A 24,420-nucleotide genomic window follows, 5' to 3' on the forward strand; every position below is an offset into this window, starting at 1 on the left:
GGCACAAGAGACAGCCTTGACTGTCACCAGGAACCACACATCAGTTCAAACTGCTAGCCATTTATATGCCAGCTCTGTGCTTGTGTTCCAATAAGGAGATTACAAAATGTTAACAAAACGACTAGGACAGATCAAAGATGGATCTCATACTCGCATACACTCATTTACACAGAAGCTTCATCTGCTTTTACTAGGCCTATATGAAGATAAATCCCTCACATGGTGTGCTGTGTTCTCAGTTTGCACCCCTCCTTCCCTTCCCCCCTTTCCTTGCAGCGAGGAATCTTGGCTCTCTTCTCTCTTCTCTGCTACTGAAGAGCTCCCACACTTCCTGTTCGACACCAGGCTTTTCCCTCCTGCCTGTGCCGATTCAGTTATCCACAGTAATCTCGCGCAACCTTCTACCTGCCTTGCCTACCTCTCTTTTATTGTTAAGAATAATGGTGAAGAGACTTTACAGGGATTTACACCTGATTATTTTCCCACAAGGCGAGTCCTTATAGACTAGACTGACCTTTCAGTTCACGGTGCAATAGACAGAGCGGCTGCTTGTGCCCTGTCTGTCACAGTGGAGCCCAAGCTTACCCCCTTTCTTTTTTCTCTCTCTCTCAGTTGGTTGTTGTTTGTCCCTGCCTGTTTACCTGCCTGAGTCATCTGTTTGTCACACTGCAGCTTAGGCGTGCTTTTGACGAGCGCTGCGCCTTGCATGAAAGCCCGGCATTAATCGAGCTATACTGACACAGTGATGGAGGAGGGAGGACAGACTTTACGGAGGTACATTCATCTCTCAATTAGCCCACATGGTTATGACATGCATGTGTTCCCTGCTACCATCTCTCTCCCTCCCGCTTTCTCTCTCTTTCCATCATCTACTGCAGTCACTCAGACGAATGGCAGAATTGAATTTCATTAGTCACATTGGCCCTGATTTGAGCATTGTGCAGACTCCCCCCTCTCTCTTTCTCTCTCTTCCTCTCTGTCTATTCTATCTCTCGGCTTTGCAATCTTCAGCACGCTCCTCATCTCTCCCTCCACCCGAACAACTCCCCCCACCCTTTCCTCTCTCTCCATCTCTGCCTCGATCTCGATGCACCACAGCTCCTCCCTCCACCTTGCACAGCAGCTACCCCTCCCTCTCCATCTTCCTTTCCCTCACTCGCGCTCTCGCTCCGGTAGATACAGCATGTATTTGAAGCAGAGGGAGCCGGTCTACTCCTGTTTACATGGCTGCCTGTACCTGGGGCAGGATCACGTGTATTTGGAGGACCGCAGCTGCTCCCGATCTGCCTTCTGAACGTTTAACCGAAGCTCAGCTTGCCTTCAGGAATTGTTTTTTCCTCTTCAAAGGCCTCCTTAGTGCCTCACTGGCTCTCCGGCCCAGTTTGGATCTAAACAGCGCCCCAGCAGAATGGACCTGCCAAAATTAGACTTCTCTGCATGACATTTCTGGTAAGGGTGCTTTTTTTCCCCAAGTGCACTACAGTGTATGCAGTTTACATTAAAGGATTCAGGGTGGCTTTGCAAGAAAGAGGAGAAGCAGTGTGTCTGGAATGTTCAGCATAAATATATATAAATATATAAATATATATATATGTTTGTGTGTGTGTGTGTGTGTGTGTGTGTGTGTGTTGGGTGCGTATTCCAGACAGGAAGATGCTGAATAATGCTGCTGAATTTGGTACTGTATCTTAGATTTGAGATTAATGTGGATCATGTTACCAGGGAAAAGATCATGATACGTGAATGTAACTAGTAATACCTATGCTCTATTTTGTTCCAGGTTGTTAGTGGTTTCTTTTTATATATATATAAAATATTTATACAGCATACTTCCTGACAATCTGCTTTCTGCATATGCTTATTTCTAATCAAACAAAGAACAAAGTGCATGCTTGATTATGGGAGTATTGCTCTTTATATATATAATATATATATATATATATATATATATATATATATATATATATATATATATATATATATATATATATAGATAGATAGATAGATAGATAGATAGATAGATATAAATATATATATATATGTGTATATATGTGTATTGTGTATATATATATATACACAAAACATATAAGGGATTTTCAGTGTGTGCAAGAAATCTGCAAATACCCTCCTAAGTCACTGCCCACTCTTAATTGCTGTACAGTCGTTTCACTGCTACCTATAGGATTTCATTCACTCTTTCCGTACCAAGCAAATACAGTTATTCTGTTGATGAGGCAGTGTTTTAGGATCTGCCAGTAATGCACTTTAGTGCTTAATCTTGGCAGCCCACCAAAAATGAATTAACAGATGAATATTTGGCGCATTAAAGATTCATGGCTTTTCCTTGTCATCAGTCATGTGTCTATTACAAATGGCACTACCTGTACTTTCTTATTTATGCAGAATGAAGCTTCTTTATTATCATGCTACCCTTTAAAAAAAAGTCCAAAAATAGAAATGAGGTGGCGTGCAAAAGGTTTGCGTAATAAAAGGTTTAACTCTACAGCCCGAATGTGGTGACATTTGATAAAGCAACATACTGTGTAAAGCGGTGTTTGGGTGGCACTCTTTCTCAAGCATCGAGGATAGAGCCAAATGTCTTCCTGCCTTTCTCTCAGCAGATTGGCGTGCACCACCACGTAATATATGCAAATATGCATGTAAGCATGTATTGAGGAAAAACACTGAGGATGAAGCAACTGCGCCGCAAGAGTGTGCCTGCCACATTCAGAAGGGAAATTAGAGCAGACAAACTGAGGTGATTTTCACTGGACCGTGAATCTGTACAACAAATCGAGATACAATTAAGACAAAATCGATAAATAGGCTGAAGATGGTTTCAGCAGTTTGGCGATTATGCAAAGAGAGATCTTTCAGCTGGCTGAATTCTCATCTCACATGGTGGTAATGGCTTTATGATAATGGTGCAGTCTGATAAGCAGACGACCAGATAAGGCAGAAGCCTTGTACGTGCTCTTGGTCTTGCTCTTAGCAGATAGTCACTGATTAGGCTTGTTTTTGTGAACAAGTGAGATTCCTGAGTGATTATAATTCAGATCCTCACCAATCACCCATCATCCCCCCTACTCCTCCCTCTAGTCTTCACTCTTTCCCATGGTTTCTCTATCTGTCTTCTCATCACTCCACTGCCATCTCTCACTGCTATGTTTAGAAGTGCTTCATGCTTAACCGACAACGATGTGGGACAGAAACAGACAGGCTGCATTTGTTTTCATTGTAGACTGATACAGGAATAAGGGCCTATCATAATGCATAATGGCTCTTTTCTGTCACACACAATGAGCGACTGTTAAAAAGGACTCCAAAAACGAGAGACAGACAAGTGGCATTTCAGACACAACATACTCAGTCCAGCCTCCCACACTTGTTTTCAGAAGGTCATGGAGTCACTACACTTCACCAGACTCTCTCCTATTAATATTTAATCAAAACAGCTTTATGGGTAAAAAAAAAAAAAAAACAGAGACTGCATGGAAGATGGGTAGGGCCCTTGTGTCCTCGTTTCTGTTTGATACTCCCCGTCTGGCTCGTTTAAAGGAGTTCGCTCATAAATCCGTATGTGGATCAGAAAGTACATCTGTATTTTCAGGATCCAGCAATATGTTATCACAGAGTGGCCCATATTGAATAGGGGACCTGATCATATTGCCAGTGCCGTTGTTAATGTGTGTGTTTGGTCCTTTGTGTAAAATGAGAGGAAGAGATCATTGATCGTATCGGTCCGTGTAATAAAATTATTAGCCTGAGATGGAAAGCTGGCCAGAGGAACAATGCTGGCATCATTCAGGAAGCCTGAAAGTGATTATCTTGTGGCTAATTTTGGGAGATAAGCTCCTTTCTAATGGAACTCTCGATAAAGAACTCCGAATAGTGTAGCAAGAGTTAGATTGCTTTCGGGATTATGTTCGTCCTATATTCTCTTCCCATTTCTCCTCTCCTTTTTTTCAATTAAACCCAAAACAAAGAGGCCTGTGTGTGTAAAGGAGGGAAAGGGGCTGGAGTAATTACCGGCTTAGGCCTGCTGCTAGTGGTGAATTTCAAGTGAATTTCAAGAGCTTTAATGAGGAAAGAGGAACATTTTATAGGATTTTTATTAACCATTTTCATGCTGTGGAACAGCAGACTTGTGTCGAAATGCTTCCGATTTGATTTTTGCATGACAGGATATTTGACAATCTGCAGCAGCAGGTGCAAATTCAGCTGCTCCGTGGCCTGAGAAGCGCAATAAGATCTTCAATGCAGCACTCAGTGTGCTTGATGATTCCAACTTGTAATGGATGTACCTCATTATCAGAGCTAAGGTCTTGTGTGAGCTCTGAACACATATTTTATGTCTAGCTTTGTGCTTTATCCCTGACAAATTCCTGCATATTCAAATGTTGAGCCCTACAAAACAAATAAGCATTCACTAGCAAATGTAGTGAAACAAATTTCTACATCACATTTAGTGCTGGAGGCAGCATCTTATTCCCTTAATTGATGATAGCGTTAAACATTAAACATTACTTTTGCTTGATAGCCAAGCTTCCTAGCAGTTGTAGTATATATATATATATATATATAATGTATATATGTGTAAATGAATGTTTCATACTATAAAACATACTATATGACAGACAGTCTATATATATATATATATATATATATATATATATATATATATACACACTATATTGCCAAAAGTATTCGCTCACCTGCCTTGACTCGCATATGAACTTAAGTGACAATCCCATTCCTAATCCATAGGGTTCTATATGACATCGGTCCACCCTTTGCAGCTATAACAGCTTCAACTCTTCTGGGAAGGCTGTCCACAAGGTTTAGGAGTGTGTTTATGGGAATTTTTGACCATTCTTCCAGAAGCGCATTTGTGAGGTCACACACTGATGTTGGATGAGAAGGCCTGGCTCTCAGTCTCCGCTCTAATTCATCCCAAAGGTGTTCTATCGGGTTGAGGTCAGGACTCTGTGCAGGCCAGTCAAGTTCATCCACACCAGACTCTGTCATCCATGTCTTTATGGACCTTGCTTTGTGCACTGGTGCACAGTCATGTTGGAAGAGGAAGGGGCCAGCTCCAAACTGTTCCCACAAAGTTGGGAGCATGGAATTGTCCAAAATGTCTTGGTATGCTGAAGCATTCAGAGTTCCTTTCACTGGAACTAAGGGGCCGAGCCCAGCTCCTGAAAAACAACCCCACACCATAATCCCCCCTCCACCAAACTTTACACTTGGCACAATGCAGTCAGACAAGTACCGTTCTCCTGGCAACCGCCAAACCCAGACTCGTCCATCAGATTGCCAGATGGAGAAGCGTGATTCGTCACTCCAGAGAACACGACTCCACTGCTCTAGAGTCCAGTGGGGGCGTGCTTTACACCACTGCATCCAACGCTTTGCATTGCACTTGGTGATGTATGGCTTGGATGCAGCTGCTCGGCCATGGAAACCCATTCCATGAAGCTCTCTGCGCACTGTTTTTGAGCTAATCTGAAGGCCACACGAAGTTTGGAGGTCTGTAGCGATTGACTCTGCAGAAAGTTGGCGACCTCTTCGCACTATGCGCCTCAGCATCCGCTGACCCCACTCCGTCAGTTTACGTGGCCTACCACTTCGTGGCTGAGTTGCTGTCGTTCCCAAACACTTCCACGTTCTTATAATACAGCTGACAGTTGACTGTGGAATATTTAGGAGCGAGGAAATTTCACGACTGGATTTGTTGCACAGGTGGCATCCTATCACAGTTCCACGCTGGAATTCACTGAGCTCCTGAGAGCGACCCATTCTTTCACAAATGTTTGTAAAAACAGTCTGCATGCCTAGGTGCTTGATTTTATACACCTGTGGCCATGGAAGTGATTGGAACACCTGATTCTGATTATTTGGATGGGTGAGCGAATACTTTTGGCAATATAGTGTATATATACTGTCTGTCAACTCTCGGTTTTATAGTATGAAACATTCATTTTCTGTTTTTCTAACTCTTAGAATGGTGCTGTCAGTGTTTCTACACACCTTATTGAACTTTGGCATTTCTTGCACTCCACACTTCAGGCTTTTATCTAAATATTACAGTAGTCAGGAAACAAGATCAAAAGGATGATGAAATTGGAAGTCAAAAAACACGCTACCGGAAGAAAACATCTTGTTTGAGTGCTGCATTGCTATTCTCAGGACATGAGTGGATTTCCTATACAAAATTGGTGGTGTGAGAGGTAGGAGGAAAATGAATGCTTAGGGCAGGCGATTATTGATCTGGCCTGATCCTGCCTGATGAACTGCTGTTGTAAATACAGATAAAGACATCTGCTTATGTTGTAATGGATGGTGGTCTCTAGACTTGCCATTCTTAACAAGGGCAGGGTTTATCACTTCAATTTCAAATGTCTCTTACTGCATAAATCTTTCTGATCAACATAACGACTTTGTGATAAACTTAAAGATTTCTGAAAGTCTAAAAAAAATTTCCCATTTTTTTCCTACGGCTTTGATATTCACCATCTAGCAAAAAGCCTGAAAGCGCTATGCAATTTTATTTAAAGTAACTGAATTAAAGTAAATCTGTTTCCCTTCCTAGCACTGCTAACTAAAAAAGGAAGGGAAGTGAGGGCCACATGAGGATACAAAAATCTGAATAACACTATCATCAGTACCATTCACTGATAAGCGCCCATTTATAATCAGTTAAGTGGGTCGTGTAAATATTTAGGCGTTGTGGGTCTGTAAAATTGACTACTGTGCGCTCCTTTTATTAGTTCTCTGCAATGTGTTCAGAGCTGATAGAGACAGAGAGAGATGTTATGAATGAGGTTAATGGAAGGAAGAAAAAGATATACTTCCCTTTGGGCCAAGAGGAGCCATTAGATCCCATTACTCTAGCATTATGTTCTATATCCTCTATAGTCTTCACATACAGTAGATTTCAGTGAGACTCATAGCACACACTAAACTGCTCTAGAACGGAACCAGTGCTGAGTCATGTCTTTTTCAAATAGCAATTAATCATTATTTCAGTCCCTAGAGTGTGTGGCATGATATAAACCTTAGCCTAACTTCCTACATAATTGCACAAAACAAATTGCTTATTTTTTCAGTGGTGCCAACTAACTTATTGGTTTGTACTTGAGGTGAACTAGTTGTGTATTAAAATTGAGTTTATCAATAAAAATCTTTTTTTTAATTATTATTATTGGTGGAATTATGGAACTGCAATGATTCTGTTTGTTAGGTTGAGCCATGTCCTTCCTGTTATTTCAAAACTAGATGAATTTGTAAGTTCATAACAATGAAGATTTAAAATATGTACCCATAACAGTCTATGAAACCTAATAATGTCTTTGAATGTCAGATTTTGGAATGACAGTATGCATCGTTGGTTTATTGCAGTGTTTGTAGTATTGGTTTTTGCCTTGGGTTCAGGGTGTGGGACGAAATATCTTTATTTTATTAAAAAGGTCTTGCATAAGAAGGATATGAACTAATATTATTTACTGCATTAGTTCATGTTCAGTAGTTTGAATAAAAATTCTTAACCATAAGATTCAGCATTAATAATGTTGTAAAAATGGTATCTGATTAGTTTATTTTCACCTTTAATAAATACACCAACGTTAGCTAATGTTTATCTCATCCATGACAAAAATTAAACTAGCATACATTAAATTACACATTTTTTTCAAATTATATAATATTAATATATTAATTACCATTTGTTCAAACTGGTAGTTGAGGACTTTTTTCATGCAATACACGCATGCAAATCTGTGTTCTGTGATGCTTTTCTGCTCACCACTGTTGTAAAGAGTGATTATTTTCGTTACTATAGCCTTTCTGTCAGCCCAGACCACTCACAACTGCCACTTGCTGGATACATTTTTGTTTTTCGCACTGTATAAGCCCTACAGACTGTTGTGTGTGAAAATCACAGGAGATCAGCAGTTTCTGAAAAAACTCCAGCCTGTCTTGCACCAACAGTCATGCTACGTTGAAAGTCATTGTGAATTGTGCTTGCATGGTTTTACACATGATTGGTTTTATGCCCTCATGCCACATGATTGGCTGATTGGGTAATTGCATGAATGTGCAGAGGTACAGTTTTTTCCTAATAAGGTTGTCAGTAAGTATATACTGTACATTCATGCAGGATATACTATTAATCTGCCTGAGAGTGGAGCCTTCACTGCTAACACAGCACAGTGTGACCAATAATATAGTGCTTCATACTGACCTAAATTACTTAGACTGTAATTGGATGCATAGTAATATGACCATCATTTTGGTTCTCATGTCATCTGAAGTTGTCGTATTTCTTCTAGCAGCCTTACTGGAATATGCACGTGGGTCACATTTCTCCAATGCTTATTTGTCTTTCTTGGTCCAGTAGGGCCTCATAGACAAGGTCATAAAAGCAGCAGTGGAACTGAGGAGGCTGAAGAAATGGACCACTGTGATATTTTTCTCCTTCCCAAGGTTATCTCTAGGAGGAATTGTGAGCGAGTGAGTGAGTGAGAGACAAGCTTTTAGTTTGGATTACACATCTGTACATCAGAAGGAAAAACAGGGTTTTATCAGATTGGTCCTCAGCAGTGTAACATAACAAGACGAAATCAATGTTGTCAAACTCCTATATGCTTGATAACATGAGGTTGTGTTGCTTGTAGGATTTATTCCTTCATGATCCAGAGCATCCACAAGAAATTATTTGCAGTTAAATCATCACGCTTAAACAGCACTGTAAGCTTAACAACAATTTCCACTCGTAGGATGTGTAAGCTCTCGGCTTTAAACGGATAAATAAAGCGGTTCCGCTGTATCGGAGATGGAATTGATTTCTTCGTCTGGGTTGACTGATGGCCGTGAACATGAGGAATAGAGAGGAAGAGGACATGTCTCTAAAGAAGCACACTTATGAACTTCCTGACTTCTTGAGTGTTGAGAAGATGCAGTAATCTAAAAGAAATCTATTTCTCCATTAACCAGGAAAGAGCACAAGAGCAGACGGACACCTTGAGAAGAGGGGAAAAAACCTCTCTGCCTCTCTCTTGCAATCAACAGATAATTGAAGTGTGAGCTTGCAAAGTCTCACACAGTGACATCACGCTAATGAACCCCTGTCAGTGTGGTTGGTCAGTGTTGATTGACCTTGACAGGTCATCTGGCTTTTGACACGCATGATTATGCCAGTTGTGGGCATCCAAATGAGCATGAGGGTTTTAATTGTTATACCTCTCCGTATGTTTTTTTTTTTTCCTCGAGCTAAGGGTGGTATCGTGTTTCGGAAATATAGGGCATTCCATCCGAGAATACAGAACAGTGGCGGCTTTCTCTCAGAGGGATTCTGTGTTAAAATAAACCTGTGATAGCCACTGATGGCCCTTTCCTTGCCTGTAGCTACTGTGAAGGCTTGAGCAGTTATGGTCTCATATTGCCAATGGAAATACATTAGAAAAGGAATTCTATTTCTGACTTAAGTTACCAGTTCACACCCAAGCAGAACAGAAGCAAGGCTGTTAAGTCGATGCTAAGCCATGTTGTAATGCTTCACACAGACACGATAAAAGCTTTTTTTTAAAAAAAAAAAACAATTACACAATAGCCTTTTGAAAGAGTAATGAAATATCTCAGGATGTTCTTCAGAATCTTCACGCTCCCTAGGTCACTGTACCATGTAAAACTTAATTTTTTTTTAATTTTTTATCATTGCCCATGAAAGGCTCAGTTTGCTTTAGTGATGTGCACGAATGTCTGAAGCCTCAGTACCTCAGCTGCCACAATTTATACAGCCCCAGCTCAGGTTTTTTTTTGTGTGTGTGTGTGTCAAAGCATAATAAATTGGTTTATTGTAGAATTTAATGGTTGTCCTTCAAAAGCCGAGCATTTGACATAATTCATTATTTAGTTTTTACACCAAGACCTAGCAGGTGGGTACATAATATAGTAACACATTGGAGTGTTATTTTACAGTACTTAATTCTGATCATTTAGAGAAGGTGTGATTTTCTACAACAGCACAGTTCTGACAATAGTGCAGTTTATATTCATGTGCTCATTCTAATAAGTACATTTCTATAGTAACATTATATAGGGCCTTGAAGAAGAAGAAGAAATTATTTTAAAATGTGCTATTATCAAAGTAATACCTATAATCATTGACACTGTGATTCTGCTAGAGAGGTTTATTTAACATTTATGGAAGTTTGTGTGTCGGCACGACTGCAGCTGCAGGTAATGCTTTTATTAAAGATGGCAGTCTGCAAACAAACCCAAAGAAACCACTTAACGCAAATGTTGTCAAAGGCAGGCAAAAGGTCAGGCGATTTACAAACAGGATTTCCAAGGCAAAGGCAAAATTATAAAAACAGAGGAAACAAACCAGACCCAAAAAAAAAAAAAAACCCATGACCATGAACACAGCTTAAAGGCTTGGCACACCAGATAAATAACAGCACTGAGAAGATACTGCGTAATGAATGAGAGTTTTGTGTGGGGTCTTATTTAGTGGTGAGTGGGGATTGATTCCAGGTGCGCATAATCAGTAATCAGGGTGAACGTGACTATGAGTGAGATTGCTGGGTATTGTTGTTTCTGGTGGCTAGTCTTGTAGGCCATGATGCATTCTGGGAAATGGAGTTTGGAATACTATGGAAGCAATCTGACAGAGGATTTAGTGTTTTGCAGTTCCTTGGAAACATAAGAAAGAGTATTTAATACATTAATCTAATACATTTCGAGATATTTCATTATGAATGCTTATTACATTTAATATAAACTCTTCACAGTTTATTACTCAATTAAAAATGGTACTGGTTAGTACAGTTCTGTGGCATAGGAAGAATCAAACCCTAGTTTATTATTTTGCTATTACAGCATGCCTGGCCGTTTTATTCCCCATACTGTGTCTAAACTGTAATATATTATGTCAAAAGATCATGACTATGTTTTTAGTCTATGTTCTAAGCATTTTTCTTCTGTGTCTGCAATCATTTACAAGAATACCGATGAGCTACATTCTCCCTCAGTTAGCGATATGGTAATTCTCATATTTAATTTTCTCAAATACAGAGGGATAAATGGACAAAGTCATTCAAGCTTAAGCAGTACAATTTCACACAAAGGAAGTCTTCTTTGAAAGTGCTTCATGAAATAAAATGAAATTTCTAACACTGATAACTCTATGATAGTGGGAATTATTGAGTTCTCCATATAGAGAGCTTCTTTAGTGACTTAAATGTTTTGCCCCTGAAACAGAGTGAAGCGTTGTTTACTAATCTTCATGCATAATTCATGGACACCAGATTACACTTTGATTTGTATCTTAACAGAATGAGAGTGTTCCCGAGCAATGATTTAATCTTTTAATTGGATAATAAATCCATTGGGTTGAGTAATGGACTTTCTATTGCCATCAGTTGACCACTGAGGCAAAATCATCATTAATGCATTTTCTTTGCTTTACAATTTGACTGTTTGACTGGGGGGAAAAAATGAGGGAGAGAGATTAAAGATGATTTACACAGGTTTGATTTTATATACCATTTCTCATCAGAACGATTAATCGCTATATATCTGTGGGAGAAAGACAGAGATATATTTCTGTTCAGTCAGCATTTCTATTACTTAATGTTTGCCTCTTAGCAACTTCTAAATTAGGAGCCATGCAGTACAAGCGCTACCTTTGCAATTAGCTTCCTATCTAAGAGGTAAATCAGGTGCACATTTCAGTGCTTATTTTCAGCGGGGATTATGTGACACCATAACAATAAACTAAAGCTGAAATGTTGATTTTTGGATACCATGGGTACTTCTAATTAGGGAATTTTGTTAGTGCACTGAAGAGGCATTACCCATGTAATTTACAGCGCACGTCTTATGTCTCTGCGTTCAAGAATTAATTCAAATGATCTAAATGCATATTGGAATTTCCACAGAAGATATAAAGCCTCACTTTAGCTTCTCCAGATATGTTTGCAATTAAAGTTTGAAAGAGAAGGGTTTGAGTTATTTAGGCTGTGGATCACATTATAAATCATTATAACAGGTTAATCAAAAACATCCTTGCCACTTTTGTGGCGCTTGGGGCAGGATGTTCTGAGCTGGATTAGATCAGCAGTAAATACAGCATGATTAAAACACCATGTTTATGGTGGGTCCGTTTACTTCATGACCTTCACCCCCCTCCCCCCACCCCACCACCACCACCACCACCACCACTCAACAACTTCCCCCCAACACCTACTCCGCTACAGCTGCTATTTTAGTCTTTTAATCGATGCTGCAATTCATGCACGATGGCCAAGCCAGTCCCTGCAGGGTGGTGAGCTGCATGCCGATCACACTCAGCAGATATATGACTGTCAGGTTCTGTGGGCTACAACAGCTCTTTGAACCTAACTAAGGAGCACTAATGAACAGTAGACGCTTTCGGAGCTACTTATTCGATTTCACACTGATGCTGGCGCAGTTCCCACTGCGCTCAAACACACCTGGATACATTTGCAGATGGAGCCATCTTCAGCTTCTCTGCCATGGTGCTGCAATAAACAGATGGCTGCATGGAGGCTTTTTTGCGTTTTCTTCGTTCTCACAGCTCATCTAAATCGTTCGGCTCTGCTGATTAACAGTGTGTAGCTCTTTCAGGTTTCTATCAGGTTTCTATCAGGTTTCAATGAAATCATAACATTTCTTGGAACCATTATAATGACTATAATAAGTGTCGCAGTGGTATTTTAGTATGCATGTTATAATTTCTGTCATTTTGAAAAGCCTGTGGTATGAGTGTCATAATTTAATTCTTTAAAACCACACACCTAATTAAATGAATAGAAGCTTTGATGTGAATTTATATGGCTTAAAATGTCTGTCTGTCATTGTTTTTCAGTGTGTATTTAAACCCAAGAGCCTTCCACATGCTGCTGAATTGCTCTGTAATTTGCCATATTGCTGATTGCTGCAGTGGGTGGGTACGGGCTCAATTTTAATTTGAGGTTAACTTTTACTGAGACATTTGCCCACACACAGACCAGTCTAGACTAACCTTCACAACTTTTACGACTGCCTCGTTACAGATGATCGGGCTTGCGGGAGTGGGTTTGTGTAAATGGTGGTTAGTTATTCAAGTAGGTGCATGTATTATACTTGTATTAATCAATTAGTTTAAGCTGTGTGAGAAAGTTCAGTAACAAGAGGAGTGGAGATGAGACTGGATCTTCAGATCAGTGTTTATTGAGTGCTCACAGATGATCGATGCAGCATTAGAATTAGCCATCAGTCTGTCAATCTGTGAACATGTCTTTAGGGCTAGAGTTCAGGGCGGGTTATGCTTTGCACAAGACGGACAGTTAATCCCTCACTGCTTCCCCAACCCGAACTGAAGACCATGGTTAGGGTGAAGATACGAGGAGGTGACGGGTGTGGAATAGAGGAATTTATAGGAAGTTAACTTGGAAGATGTGTTCTCCCAGTAATCCCAGAAATCCATATATTAGTAGACATCTTGTGTATTAAGAGTGCATATTAACATTTTTTTTTCAGTGGAACAGGAAATGATTTGCAAGATAGCAGTCAAGTAGCTTTTATGTGCGTCACTGATAAAGAAATCACAAAGTAGCCTAAACTTAAAGCATTTAATACAATTGAATTCTTGAATCTGATTGGTCAGTGTTGATTATTTTTCTATAACAGGATCACTGAGTGTAAAGCAAATCACAGGATTTATATATGTCATGTTATGTCAGTAACCTGATTATTTTAAATCGTCCTTTATTAGATTACACGCAGCATCTGCCAAGAAAATAAAACATGTTATAACATGTTATGTTTCATTGTTAACATTTATGGATGAAGTCACCAGCATTTTTTAGGAAGTCTTAACATCAATATTAAGCGTTGAAACAACTGTTTATAGCTGCTATAACATCATTGATAATCAACACTAACTTGCTTCATGGCAGTTCCTGAACCTTAAACATAGCTATAAAACGATAAATAGTACAAAAGTGAGATAGTATTCAAGTTGTGTACCTCAGGGTGCAAATACATCTCACCACATCCTCATTAGAGCAGCATGTTGTGTCATAAGCTTGTCTATGACATCTCAGTGTTAAATCATTTTATCACATTATTTTAATATGCATTGTCGTGATACAAAACAATAATAATTAATAATAAAAGAGAACAAGCTTGCTATATTTTGTGCTTGTTTTCAAACTTTTGTTTGTGTGTGAGATCAACATTTTATAAATAGTTCTCCTTGGGCAGCAAATTTAGGCTTTACCAGTAACAAAGCGGGGCTTTCAGGCATTCTGATGCACGACAACGTCAATACTATAGACTACATCTATAAATAAAGCACAGGCAAAGTCTTCATCATTTAGACTGCAGATTTCCAATATATAATGTTGAAATAATGAGCATTACACAAACCGTATTAGTTTAAATGAGTAGCTGAGATGCTTCTTTACTGATTCAGTATGTTGTAGATATGCATCTCTGTTGATTTAAATATTAAAAATCCCGTCAGCAGCACTGAAGCACGATCTTTATTTTATTAAACCACAGAGCTGTAAGGAGTAAGAAGAGGATTGTGTGATCAATTTTGGGAAGCAGAGCTTGAAGGCTTTTGCAAGTTAAAACACCCGCAAGTCAAAGTCACACAGGATTTAATAACTCCTGACTCGCAATATTTCTCTATACTGTACTGTCATCTTCAGGGGATTTTTCTTCCCCCCAATGTTGCACAAAAGAATATGTTATATTTAAAAACTGGTTAACAGTGTTTTATTGTGAATTCTGGAGCCTGTAGCTTTGTTCATTGTAATCCATCATTCTAAAACATAATTATTATAATGTATAATCATTAAATGGTATGACAGACTTTTATCTGCTTGACTTATATTTAGCTATTCTAATGCTGTGTACTGCATGCTGAAATTCTCTTAACAAAATAAACAATTGCTATAACATAAAGCTAAACTGAGAATACTTATTATTTCTTTGTTCCATGGTGTCATTAATTAAATGGCTTTTGTGGTGTTTATGCAGTAATCTATGTAAGGAGAGTCGAGTATCTGCATGGTTTTTTTTTGTTTTTTTGCCTCTCATGCTCTGTCTTTTTGTATGTTAAAGTATGGCATCAGAAAATACCTGTAGGTTCATACCTTCAATGAGTGTGACACAGTTCCTCTGGCTTGTGTTTCAGCAGGTAACCAGCAGAATGGTGGCTGGCGTGGTGAGTGGGCACAGCTACCTGGTGGCATGCTGGCAGCCCATTCTTATCCTGATGCTGGGCACTGTGCTGTCGGGTTCCACTACAGGATGCCCGTCCCGCTGTGAGTGCAATGCCCAGGAGCGCTCTGTGCTGTGCCACCGCAGGAAGCTGGTTGCCCTTCCAGAGGGAATCCCTATTGAGACGCGACTGTTGGACCTGAGCAAAAATCGCTTGAAAGCCATCAACCCAGAGGAGTTCATCAACTATCCCCACCTGGAGGACCTGCAGCTTAATGAGAATGTCATCTCAGTCATCGAGCCAGGCGCATTCAGTAATCTGTTTGGATTACGGACGTTAGGACTGCGCAACAACAAACTGAAGCTCATTCAGCTAGGTGTATTTACTGGTTTGAGTAACCTCACCAGACTGGATATAAGTGAGAATAAAATAGTTATCTTGTTGGATTACATGTTTCAGGACCTTTACAATCTTAAAGAACTGGAAGTGGGAGATAGTGAGCTGGTCTTCATCTCTCATAGAGCCTTTCATGGACTCAGTAGTTTAGAGCAGCTCACCATGGAGAGGTGCAACATGACCTCTGTGCCCACGGAGGCCTTCAGCCATCTCCATACCCTGTTGGTACTCAAGTTGTGGCATTTTAATGTCAACCTCATTAGAGATTTTTCCTTCAGGAGACTTTACCGGCTGAAAGTGTTAGAAGTAACGAATTGGCCCTTTCTTGAAGGCCTGACCGATAAGTCCCTCCACGGCCTCAACATTACCACACTAAGCATCACACACTGCAACCTCACTGCCATCCCCTACGTGGCCATCCAGCACCTTGTGTACCTTCGCTCTCTCAACTTTTCATTCAATCCCATAGAGACTGTGGAGGGCAACAAACTGCACAACTTGATGAGGCTGCAAGTATTTGACTTAGTAGGTGGTCGATTGGTCAATATTGAGCCTTACTCTTTCAGAGGACTAAACTACCTTAAGGTTCTCAACATTTCCAGCAATAGCTTGAGCACTTTAGAAGAGTCTGCCTTTCACTCAGTTGGTAATCTTGAGACCCTGGCCCTATATGACAACCCCTTGGCATGCGACTGTCGCTTGTTATGGGTTTTCCGCCGCCGTTGGAGGCTCAATTTCAACAAGCAGCAGCCATCTTGCACTTCCCCTGAGTTTGTGCAAGGAAAAGAATTTAAAGATTTCCCGGATATTCTCCCTCCTAATTATTTTACTTGTCAGAAATCTAAGATTCGGGACCATAAACCCCTTCAGAGATTTGTGGATGAAGGGACCACAGTTCGCTTTGCATGCCAAGCAGATGGGGACCCAACCCCTGTGATCATGTGGCAGTCTCCTCGGAAGCAATTCATCACCACCAAAACAGTTGGACGTCTGTCAGTGTCTCTGGACGGCACTCTGGAAGTACGATATGCCCAAATACAAGACAATGGCACATATACATGTATCGCGACCAATGCAGGGGGTAATGACACCAAACTTGCTCATTTACATGTTCATAGTTATTCACCCAACTGGCCCCATCAGTCTAATAAGACATTTGCTTTCATCTCCAACCAGCCCAATGAAAGTGGTGCCAATGAAACTGGTAGATCAGTCCCATTTCCATTTGATATGAAGACTCTTATCATTGCTACTACTATGGGATTTATTTCCTTCCTCGGAGTGGTATTGTTTTGTCTTGTACTCCTCTTTCTTTGGAGTCGGGGGAAAGGTAATGCCAAGCCAAACATCGAAATTGAGTATGTGCCACGTAGAGTAGAGGGGCAGACCAGTCCAACTGAGGAAACCCATAAGATCAGAATGAAAATGATGTAAAAGTCAAATCTCCAGTTCATGTGAACAAAATCCCTGGCAAGAGCTTTAGCTTGAGACGCAAGAGAAAAGTCTTTCTTTGTGGAATTGACAGAAGAAACAATAGCTAAAACTAAAGCCTTTTCCAAATACACAGCTCAGACCTGCGGGGATTGTTCCTTCAAAGTCAGAAAGAATTTCGAGGGACCTAACGTTCTGCTTTTATTTTGGTAACACATGAACATGAGTCTGCCTGACTCCAATTATTTAAAAGCCAGAAAACAGAGGGCCAGTTTTAATCCATACTTGTCTTTGTCTCTGCCTTTTGTCCATTTTTTTGTACATAATTCTTTCTCTGTACATGGGAATATAGTAATTAAAGGATTGCGAAAATCATATACATGGGTTAAGCATACTGGAATTCTTGTGATGTACGTACATGGTTAGACACATTGTAAATGTACACGTGTCTGATTAAATTTCTGTAAATGTCCATTGCCAAGTTTTTATAAGGTATATACATTTTTTTATTTACACTTAATTAATGATTATGCTTGACAATCATCCATATTATAAATGTCAAGTGTTAATCCTGAAATATGCCGTCCTTTGAAGGGATGGAATAAATTTTATTTTGATGCCAGATATAAGCCTAGTATTTCTAAGCCAAATGTAGCTTTGAACTTAAAGCCATTTGGTATTTTTGAATGTGTGGTGAAGCCATTAAAGATGTTTTTGGTGTTCACATTGATATATTCATATCTGACATAAGTCTCATGAGAAATCTCATCTGCTGATCGAGTTTTTTAATAGCACATTTTTTAATAATTTCTCATATTCATCATATCCCTTGATGATTAATTTACCATTTATTAATACATAATTCATGTTCAAAAGGCAGGGAATTCTCTGAAGGTAAATGTGTTCATCGACCCTTGCCTCTGGAACAATGCCAGACTTTAAAACATTAAAATGGTAACATTTTCTACTTCAGTGTCCATTTTTACTTGCACAGTTCAGTTGAGAGTCAACTATATACAGGTGCTTGAGATCACAAAAATATTATTGGCAAAAAAAAAACCCAATGCAAATTCTTATGATCCAGTTCACTACTACTGTCCTTCGACATTAACTGAAAAGGTCTTCTGGATATGTCATAAATGATAACTGCTGTGAAATTGAAATGTCTAATCGATCTTGGCTTATAGTTCAGAGTTCAGACCCTGTAAGTAAGAGAGAGCAGAGAGATTATCATGCATGCAAAATGCTCTAAAGTAAAAAAAAAAAAATAAAGGCTAGGTAAATGCTGCATACTGAATGCAGCCATTTCTAATATGCATTGTGAATAGTCTAGTTGGATAAATAACTTGAATAAAGGATGGACACGTTTTTGTCCGTTGTATGTTTAAAATTCACAAATCTCTCAGTGTATTGATATATTCTTATATATTTAACTTATATTAAGTGATTTAAACTAAACAAAAAATCAATAAATGACAGACATTTTTAAACACCCTGCCTAAAGACAATAAATCCTTAGTCTGTTTGATCCTGATTAAATCCTCTTCATGACTAAAAGCTTTGTTCTTTTAAACATAGTAATTGTCTGAACATTTGACCTAAATAGGCTGATTCATTTATTTGACGCTAATCAGCATTAGCAGAACAGTTTTGTACAAAATTATAAAACTAACCATTATGCCGAACATATATGAAAATGTGATAGAGTATGAATATATATGAAATATATATTTTATTTTATGAAAATATAAAAACATTTGTAATACATTATAGACTGAAATTGTCAGGTGATGAGAGTAATGCAGGTTACTGCACTGGAAATTCTTCAAAAAAGTACGTTTAAGGATATTAAATTTTGCAAATATTACATCACAAATGAAATTTGATGTAGTTTTAGTCATGGTGAAAGAGAAAATAATATTCCAAACAATTCCTTTTTAAGGTCAGGATGTGTTTATAATGAAAAGAAACGATGCGTGTCATGTCATCAGACATCATGAACTGAATCGTATTAATGTTATTGGATTGGTGTTGCTTGCACATAGAAATAATTCCTAATGTGCTGCAAAATATGGAAAGATGTGTAAAGGCTTCATGGTTTGACTGAATCCAGTAATTAGGTCAATGCTAGAATAGATTCACATTAATTATTAACGCTGTTACATTGTCCCCGGTTTGTCTCGTTGCGTCATGCTATCGGAAACAAGATATTTTATATTTCCAAAAGAAACAGGAAAAGGTGAAATGATGAAAAACAACCCGAGCGAGAAGCTGTGAAACGTCGATGTTGGTCAGTTAAAGCCTGTAAATATTAGCAAAACCTTAATATGTATCTGTGCTTTACATGTGATTAAACAGCGCCGTGGTGAAAGGCTTATCAGGTAACCAAATGCATTCTGTGAGGAAGCTTGTTCACTTTTATAGACTGCTGTACATGCATGTGACCTCCAAGCCAAGTTATAATGATAACACTTAAAAGCCCTCTTAATAGGCAGCTAGTGGTAATAGAGTTGATGCTCTCAAGAATGACCCAGTGTTAATTGAGGACGTAGCACCACCCTGTTATTAGCTGCCTATTAGGAAACATTTGAAATGAACTAGCATCCTGTATGGAACCTATTTGGCAACATGATTAATAAAACTGGACAGTGGAACTTCCAACGTTAATGATTGTGTCATCCGTTGAAGCAGAACAGGCATAGTACTAATGGCATAGTAAGTGTTTGCTACACCTTTTTGCCTTTTTTTTTTTTAAAGAAATCTACCAGATAAGGAATCAAAGATAATTAGATTGTGAGAAAGTTTGGAAAATAGGCTGTTATTTCTTCAGCTCTGATTAAACAAATAAGCATGAAACATCTCTGTCCTTTATATAAAAAAATGTGTATAAACCATTTCATTATATTAAGCAAGCGCTATCATCTCTGTTGTTTCAGCTCAGCTTAAATAAAAATAAAGGTACTCAGAATAATGGTACTAATCTGTACTTTTCCTTGTTGCAGAGGTGGTGCCTGCTAGGCCTTAAAAATTTCTTCTTATACATAAAAGAACTGTGATTGGTCTTTCTGGCAAAGCTCTTAATGTAAGCTACAAGCACTTTTCTAAGTAAAACAAAAATGCCTTGAGGGATCAGCCTCAACAATAAGGAAAGGTACCAGAATAGTACCTTTATTTCTGGTCCATACATTACATCTTATACCTGTGCTTGAATTAGACCCTGCTTCCTTTGGACATTATTTCAAATAAAAGTATCTTCCAAATAAACACCTGGACACGTAAGCCACTGACCACATTTGTCCATAAATAAAGGCAGGATGCATTGAACAATTTGTCTGAACACTGGAAATGGCTTCCATCAACAGCACTTATCTTGAATATAACTTAAACATCTCAGTTATCTCAAGCAAATTGGTTTCCTGGGTGATTCAACACAAAGTACTAGTTGTTCCAGATCAGCCTCCCTGTTGCCTCCAGCTACAGTGGTGTGAAAGATATTATTAACACTCTGCTGAAGTGCGCAGTCTTTACTGATTCAGTTCAGACGATTTTATTTAGTGGAACAGCGCTGCAGATGTCAGTTTGAAGGACAGATTTCGAATAATTGTATCTGCGCCAATGTGTGCATTTAAATCTACCTACTATGACCATTGAGAAATGAAGAAAGAGTCCAGTAAAACAGGCCAAAGCTGAAGCTGTGCTCCAGTTAAGAGCACAAGGGGAAAAAAATAAGCTAGCCTTTTAAAGCTTTCTCAAATAACAATAAATATTAGAGAAAGTGCTTCAAAACAGTTTTTTTTCTTTCTTTCTTTGCTGTGTTATGATAATTACGTTTTCACACTACTGTAGGTGAGTCACAAACAGCTGGCCTTTTAATACTGTGCAAACATAATAGCTAAGGGGGAGTGCTGGACTTTAATGAGGGAGGAAGTGAAGCATCAAGCTGCAGATTGTGTGCTCTCTCAACCACTTAGTACACACACACAAACACACAGATTGAGAGAGAGAGAGAGAGAGAGAGAGGGAGAACAAAAGGTGCATCACAAACAAAAAAAGATCAACATATACTGTACATGCCTAATTCAAGATAATAATCACTGTGGCTGGCTGATAAAATGGTAATCATAATTATTTTACTCAATATTGAAACTATGTTTGATCCTAATTATTACGTTTTTTTTTTTGCATGTTATTATTATTATCTCAAAAGAACACTGAGTTATAATAGAAGCTTTTTTCACTTTATACATGATAAACATATATTTCTTCATATAACAACAACAACAACATATCAAAGAATGTTGGTCTCATTAATTAAGAATGTCTTTAAAAAAATATGTACTCTAGTTTCAAGGGCTAAAGGTGCACCCCCTATGGTTAACGAAATGTTTAGTATCATGATGGTACAGAAAAAATAATTGCATTTTACCTAAAAAAAAAATATATGTAGATACTCTTTGTCTGCAGACTTGCTCTGAAGAAGACTGTGCTGAGTTAGAACACAAATTTATATATGTCAAGAAAATAGGCAAGAGCTTGTCAGGTAATCTGGCAGAGAATGTCGGAACTGAAATGTCACGAAGTACACATCACATCCATTTACTGTAGGAACATCTGTTAAACCCAAGATACAAAATGTCCTGCTGGTATAAACTCCATCACTTTGTATTCCTAAAATGCAAACCTTTTCACTTGAATGCAGCTGGAATATTAAACACTAAACCCTACCTTGTTGGGACCCTCCGATTGTTCGGACATTTTAAACATGAATAGGAAGCTTGTGATTAAATGCACCAGAGCTGATAAAAATCAATAGCTAACATAAGCACAGACTGTCAATATCTCAGTCGATTATGTTTAATTAATTCAGAAAAGTAGCCAAAAGTGTCATCATGAGTAAAATATAATTAATTTTGGAGACCTACAAGTTTCAATTCACTAAGGGCTGTCACTATGAAGGGACTCTTAATAACTCAATCTAAATTTGACATCAGAGGGATTCCTTTTTAAAAAGAACACACTGAACAGATTCACCTATTCATTCATACCTATTGGGCTAGTGTATAGCCCACTGGGCATATCTGTGTGTTTTGTGGACTCATACCTAGTGTTCAGCCACTGGGCATATCTGTGTGATTTCTGGACAGTGGAGAAAACCAGGGAACCCAGAGGAAACCCACATAAACACATGGAAAACATGGTGATCACATCACAGTCCCTGGGGCTGTGAGGCAGTAATGCCAACCACTGCACCACTCATAAGATAATGTTAATGAATAATATTCATTAACATAAATTAACTATTAGAAATGAGTCTTGCTGATGATAGACAGAGTGTTAAATATTAAGGGGAAGTAATGAAATATTAAGCAGAATTAACAATGTAATACCCTAAAATAACTAGTTGTTAGGGTTGGTATAAGATATCATAGCAATATGAGAAAATACGAGCTATTACTCGAAATATTCACATAACACATCAATATCTTTCATAGGTTGCAGCTCAGGGCTTCTGCATTGTAGGGATACTTATTTCTAAGAGTGTAATATTCACGTAATATATTCACCTTACTCTTTTTGCTTGCAGGTTTTGTATCATGCTAGACACTTGGTTCCCTTGAGATTGAATAGGAAACAGAGCATTGAGTTTATTGGCCCACATACATTTTTTAAGAAACCTGAATGCTGGATATTAACGTAGTGTAATGTGGAATTTTGCCACATTTAGTAGAGTAACTAAGGTGTAGACTCTGGAGAGCAGCACTGCAATGTGTCACTCCTGCATTTCATCATATCCTGACAGAGGCATAAATCTTTCACATCTTTCACGTAAAAGGTGTGTGTGTGTGTGTTTGTGTGTTTGTGTGTGCTCCCTTTCTCAATATGTGCTCGTAAGTTACCCAAGTGTGCAGAGCTTGTTTACATTCAGGCTAAGAGGAGGATGGGAGAATGGAAGTATGACCGGGGAACAGATTGCCATGTGAAGGCTGGGATATGAATTGTCAAGAGAATTAGAGCATCACTGATGACTGGAGATTACAATGCTCCCTTTTAATGATTTCCCCTAGAAATATAGTGTATAAACATAAATGTACCATTGAGCTATTTGCTTTCTGTAATCGATGTCTGCAAGCATTCAGGCTGTCAATACCTTTGTACATTTGCTTTGTTATATAGGCAAATACTCTTCTGTTTACAATATGAATCTGAGAATCTCAAACAGATTCTTTAAAATGCGAAAGGACAGTTCGCAGAATACACACACACATATACACCGATCAGCCATAACATTATGCGCATTGACAGGTGAAGTGAATAACACTGATTATCTCCTCATCATTGCACGTGTTAGTGGGTGGGATATATTAGGCAGCAAGTGAACATTTTGTCCTCAAAGTTGATGCGTTAGAAGCAGGAAAAATGGGCAAGCGTAAACATGTGAGCGAGTTTGACAAAGGGCCAAATTGTGATGGCTAGATGACTTTATCAGAGCATCTCCAAAACTGCAGCTCTGTTTTGTTCTGCATTTAATACAACAGTGGTAGATCAGCACTAGTGACCGGAAGGTTGTGAGTGCCAGAGAGCCATTAATGGGTTCAAGAGTAATAACCATAACCCTCAGGATCACAGCTACATACTTGGTTTGCATTCTGCTTTGCTATGAATTATAAATGTTTTAGAAACTATACATTTATAAAGGTGCTAGATGTTGTCATGGCTAAATTCTGCAAACTGTCAAAACTGCCCAAAGTTATTTTTCCTCAGTTAATATACTGTAGAAAAGAAATGCATTTCACCAACACAACCTGGAAATATTTCGATTAACTTTATAAGCTTGTCCAGGCTTTCTTCAAAGATCATGTTAGGAATGAGTCATGCTGTAGGTAAAAACAGTCTAACTAATGCTGTCTAAAACTCTGCTAATCTGATTTCCTCACAGCTATTGATCAACTTAGTAGATGCTATAGCAAAAAGGACATTCACCTAATCAATTCAGTTTGTGGTCAGATATTGGTGTTGAAACCTCAACCATGCTCTTGCAACATTGCATCAGCATCAAAAGAGGGATAAATAGTCTAATAAAAGCTCAGAAGATTTAGCCAACAGAACAGAAGTCACTTTAGGTGATCACTCATACTGTGCTCCTCTAAAACTCATAATTCTTTGATAAAAATTTCACTATCTATCTATCTATCTATCTATCTATCTATCTATCTATCTATCTATCTATCTATCTATCTATCTATCTATCTATCTATCTATCGAACTGGAAATATTTAAATGCAATATTCTTTTGACTTATTGGGGTAACAAGATTTTGAAATGGTTCTGGTTGAGATTCATATAAGAAAAGA

At 38.6% G+C, this 24,420-nt stretch overlaps 1 protein-coding gene across 2 annotated transcripts; it reads left to right on the plus strand.

Moving 5' to 3' along the window:
* Positions 1–1,140: 1,140 nt before the first annotated feature.
* On the plus strand, positions 1,141–18,031 carry lingo1b (leucine rich repeat and Ig domain containing 1b). 2 transcript variants are annotated; one of them, XM_058381340.1, is made up of 2 exons: positions 1,141–1,449; positions 15,215–18,031. In XM_058381340.1, exons 1-2 carry the CDS (start codon positions 1,438–1,440, stop codon positions 17,069–17,071), a joined length of 1,869 nt encoding a protein of 622 aa, XP_058237323.1. In that variant the 5' UTR covers positions 1,141–1,437; the 3' UTR covers positions 17,072–18,031. The 2 variants fall into 2 exon arrangements, with proteins under 2 accessions (XP_058237323.1, XP_058237324.1); XM_058381341.1 differs by having other exon boundaries at positions 15,218–18,031.
* The last annotated feature ends 6,389 nt before the right edge of the window (positions 18,032–24,420 follow it).

The sequence above is a fragment of the Hemibagrus wyckioides genome, linkage group LG27 (genome assembly GCF_019097595.1).
Source record: "Hemibagrus wyckioides isolate EC202008001 linkage group LG27, SWU_Hwy_1.0, whole genome shotgun sequence".
Classification (NCBI taxonomy): Eukaryota; Metazoa; Chordata; class Actinopteri; order Siluriformes; family Bagridae; genus Hemibagrus; species Hemibagrus wyckioides.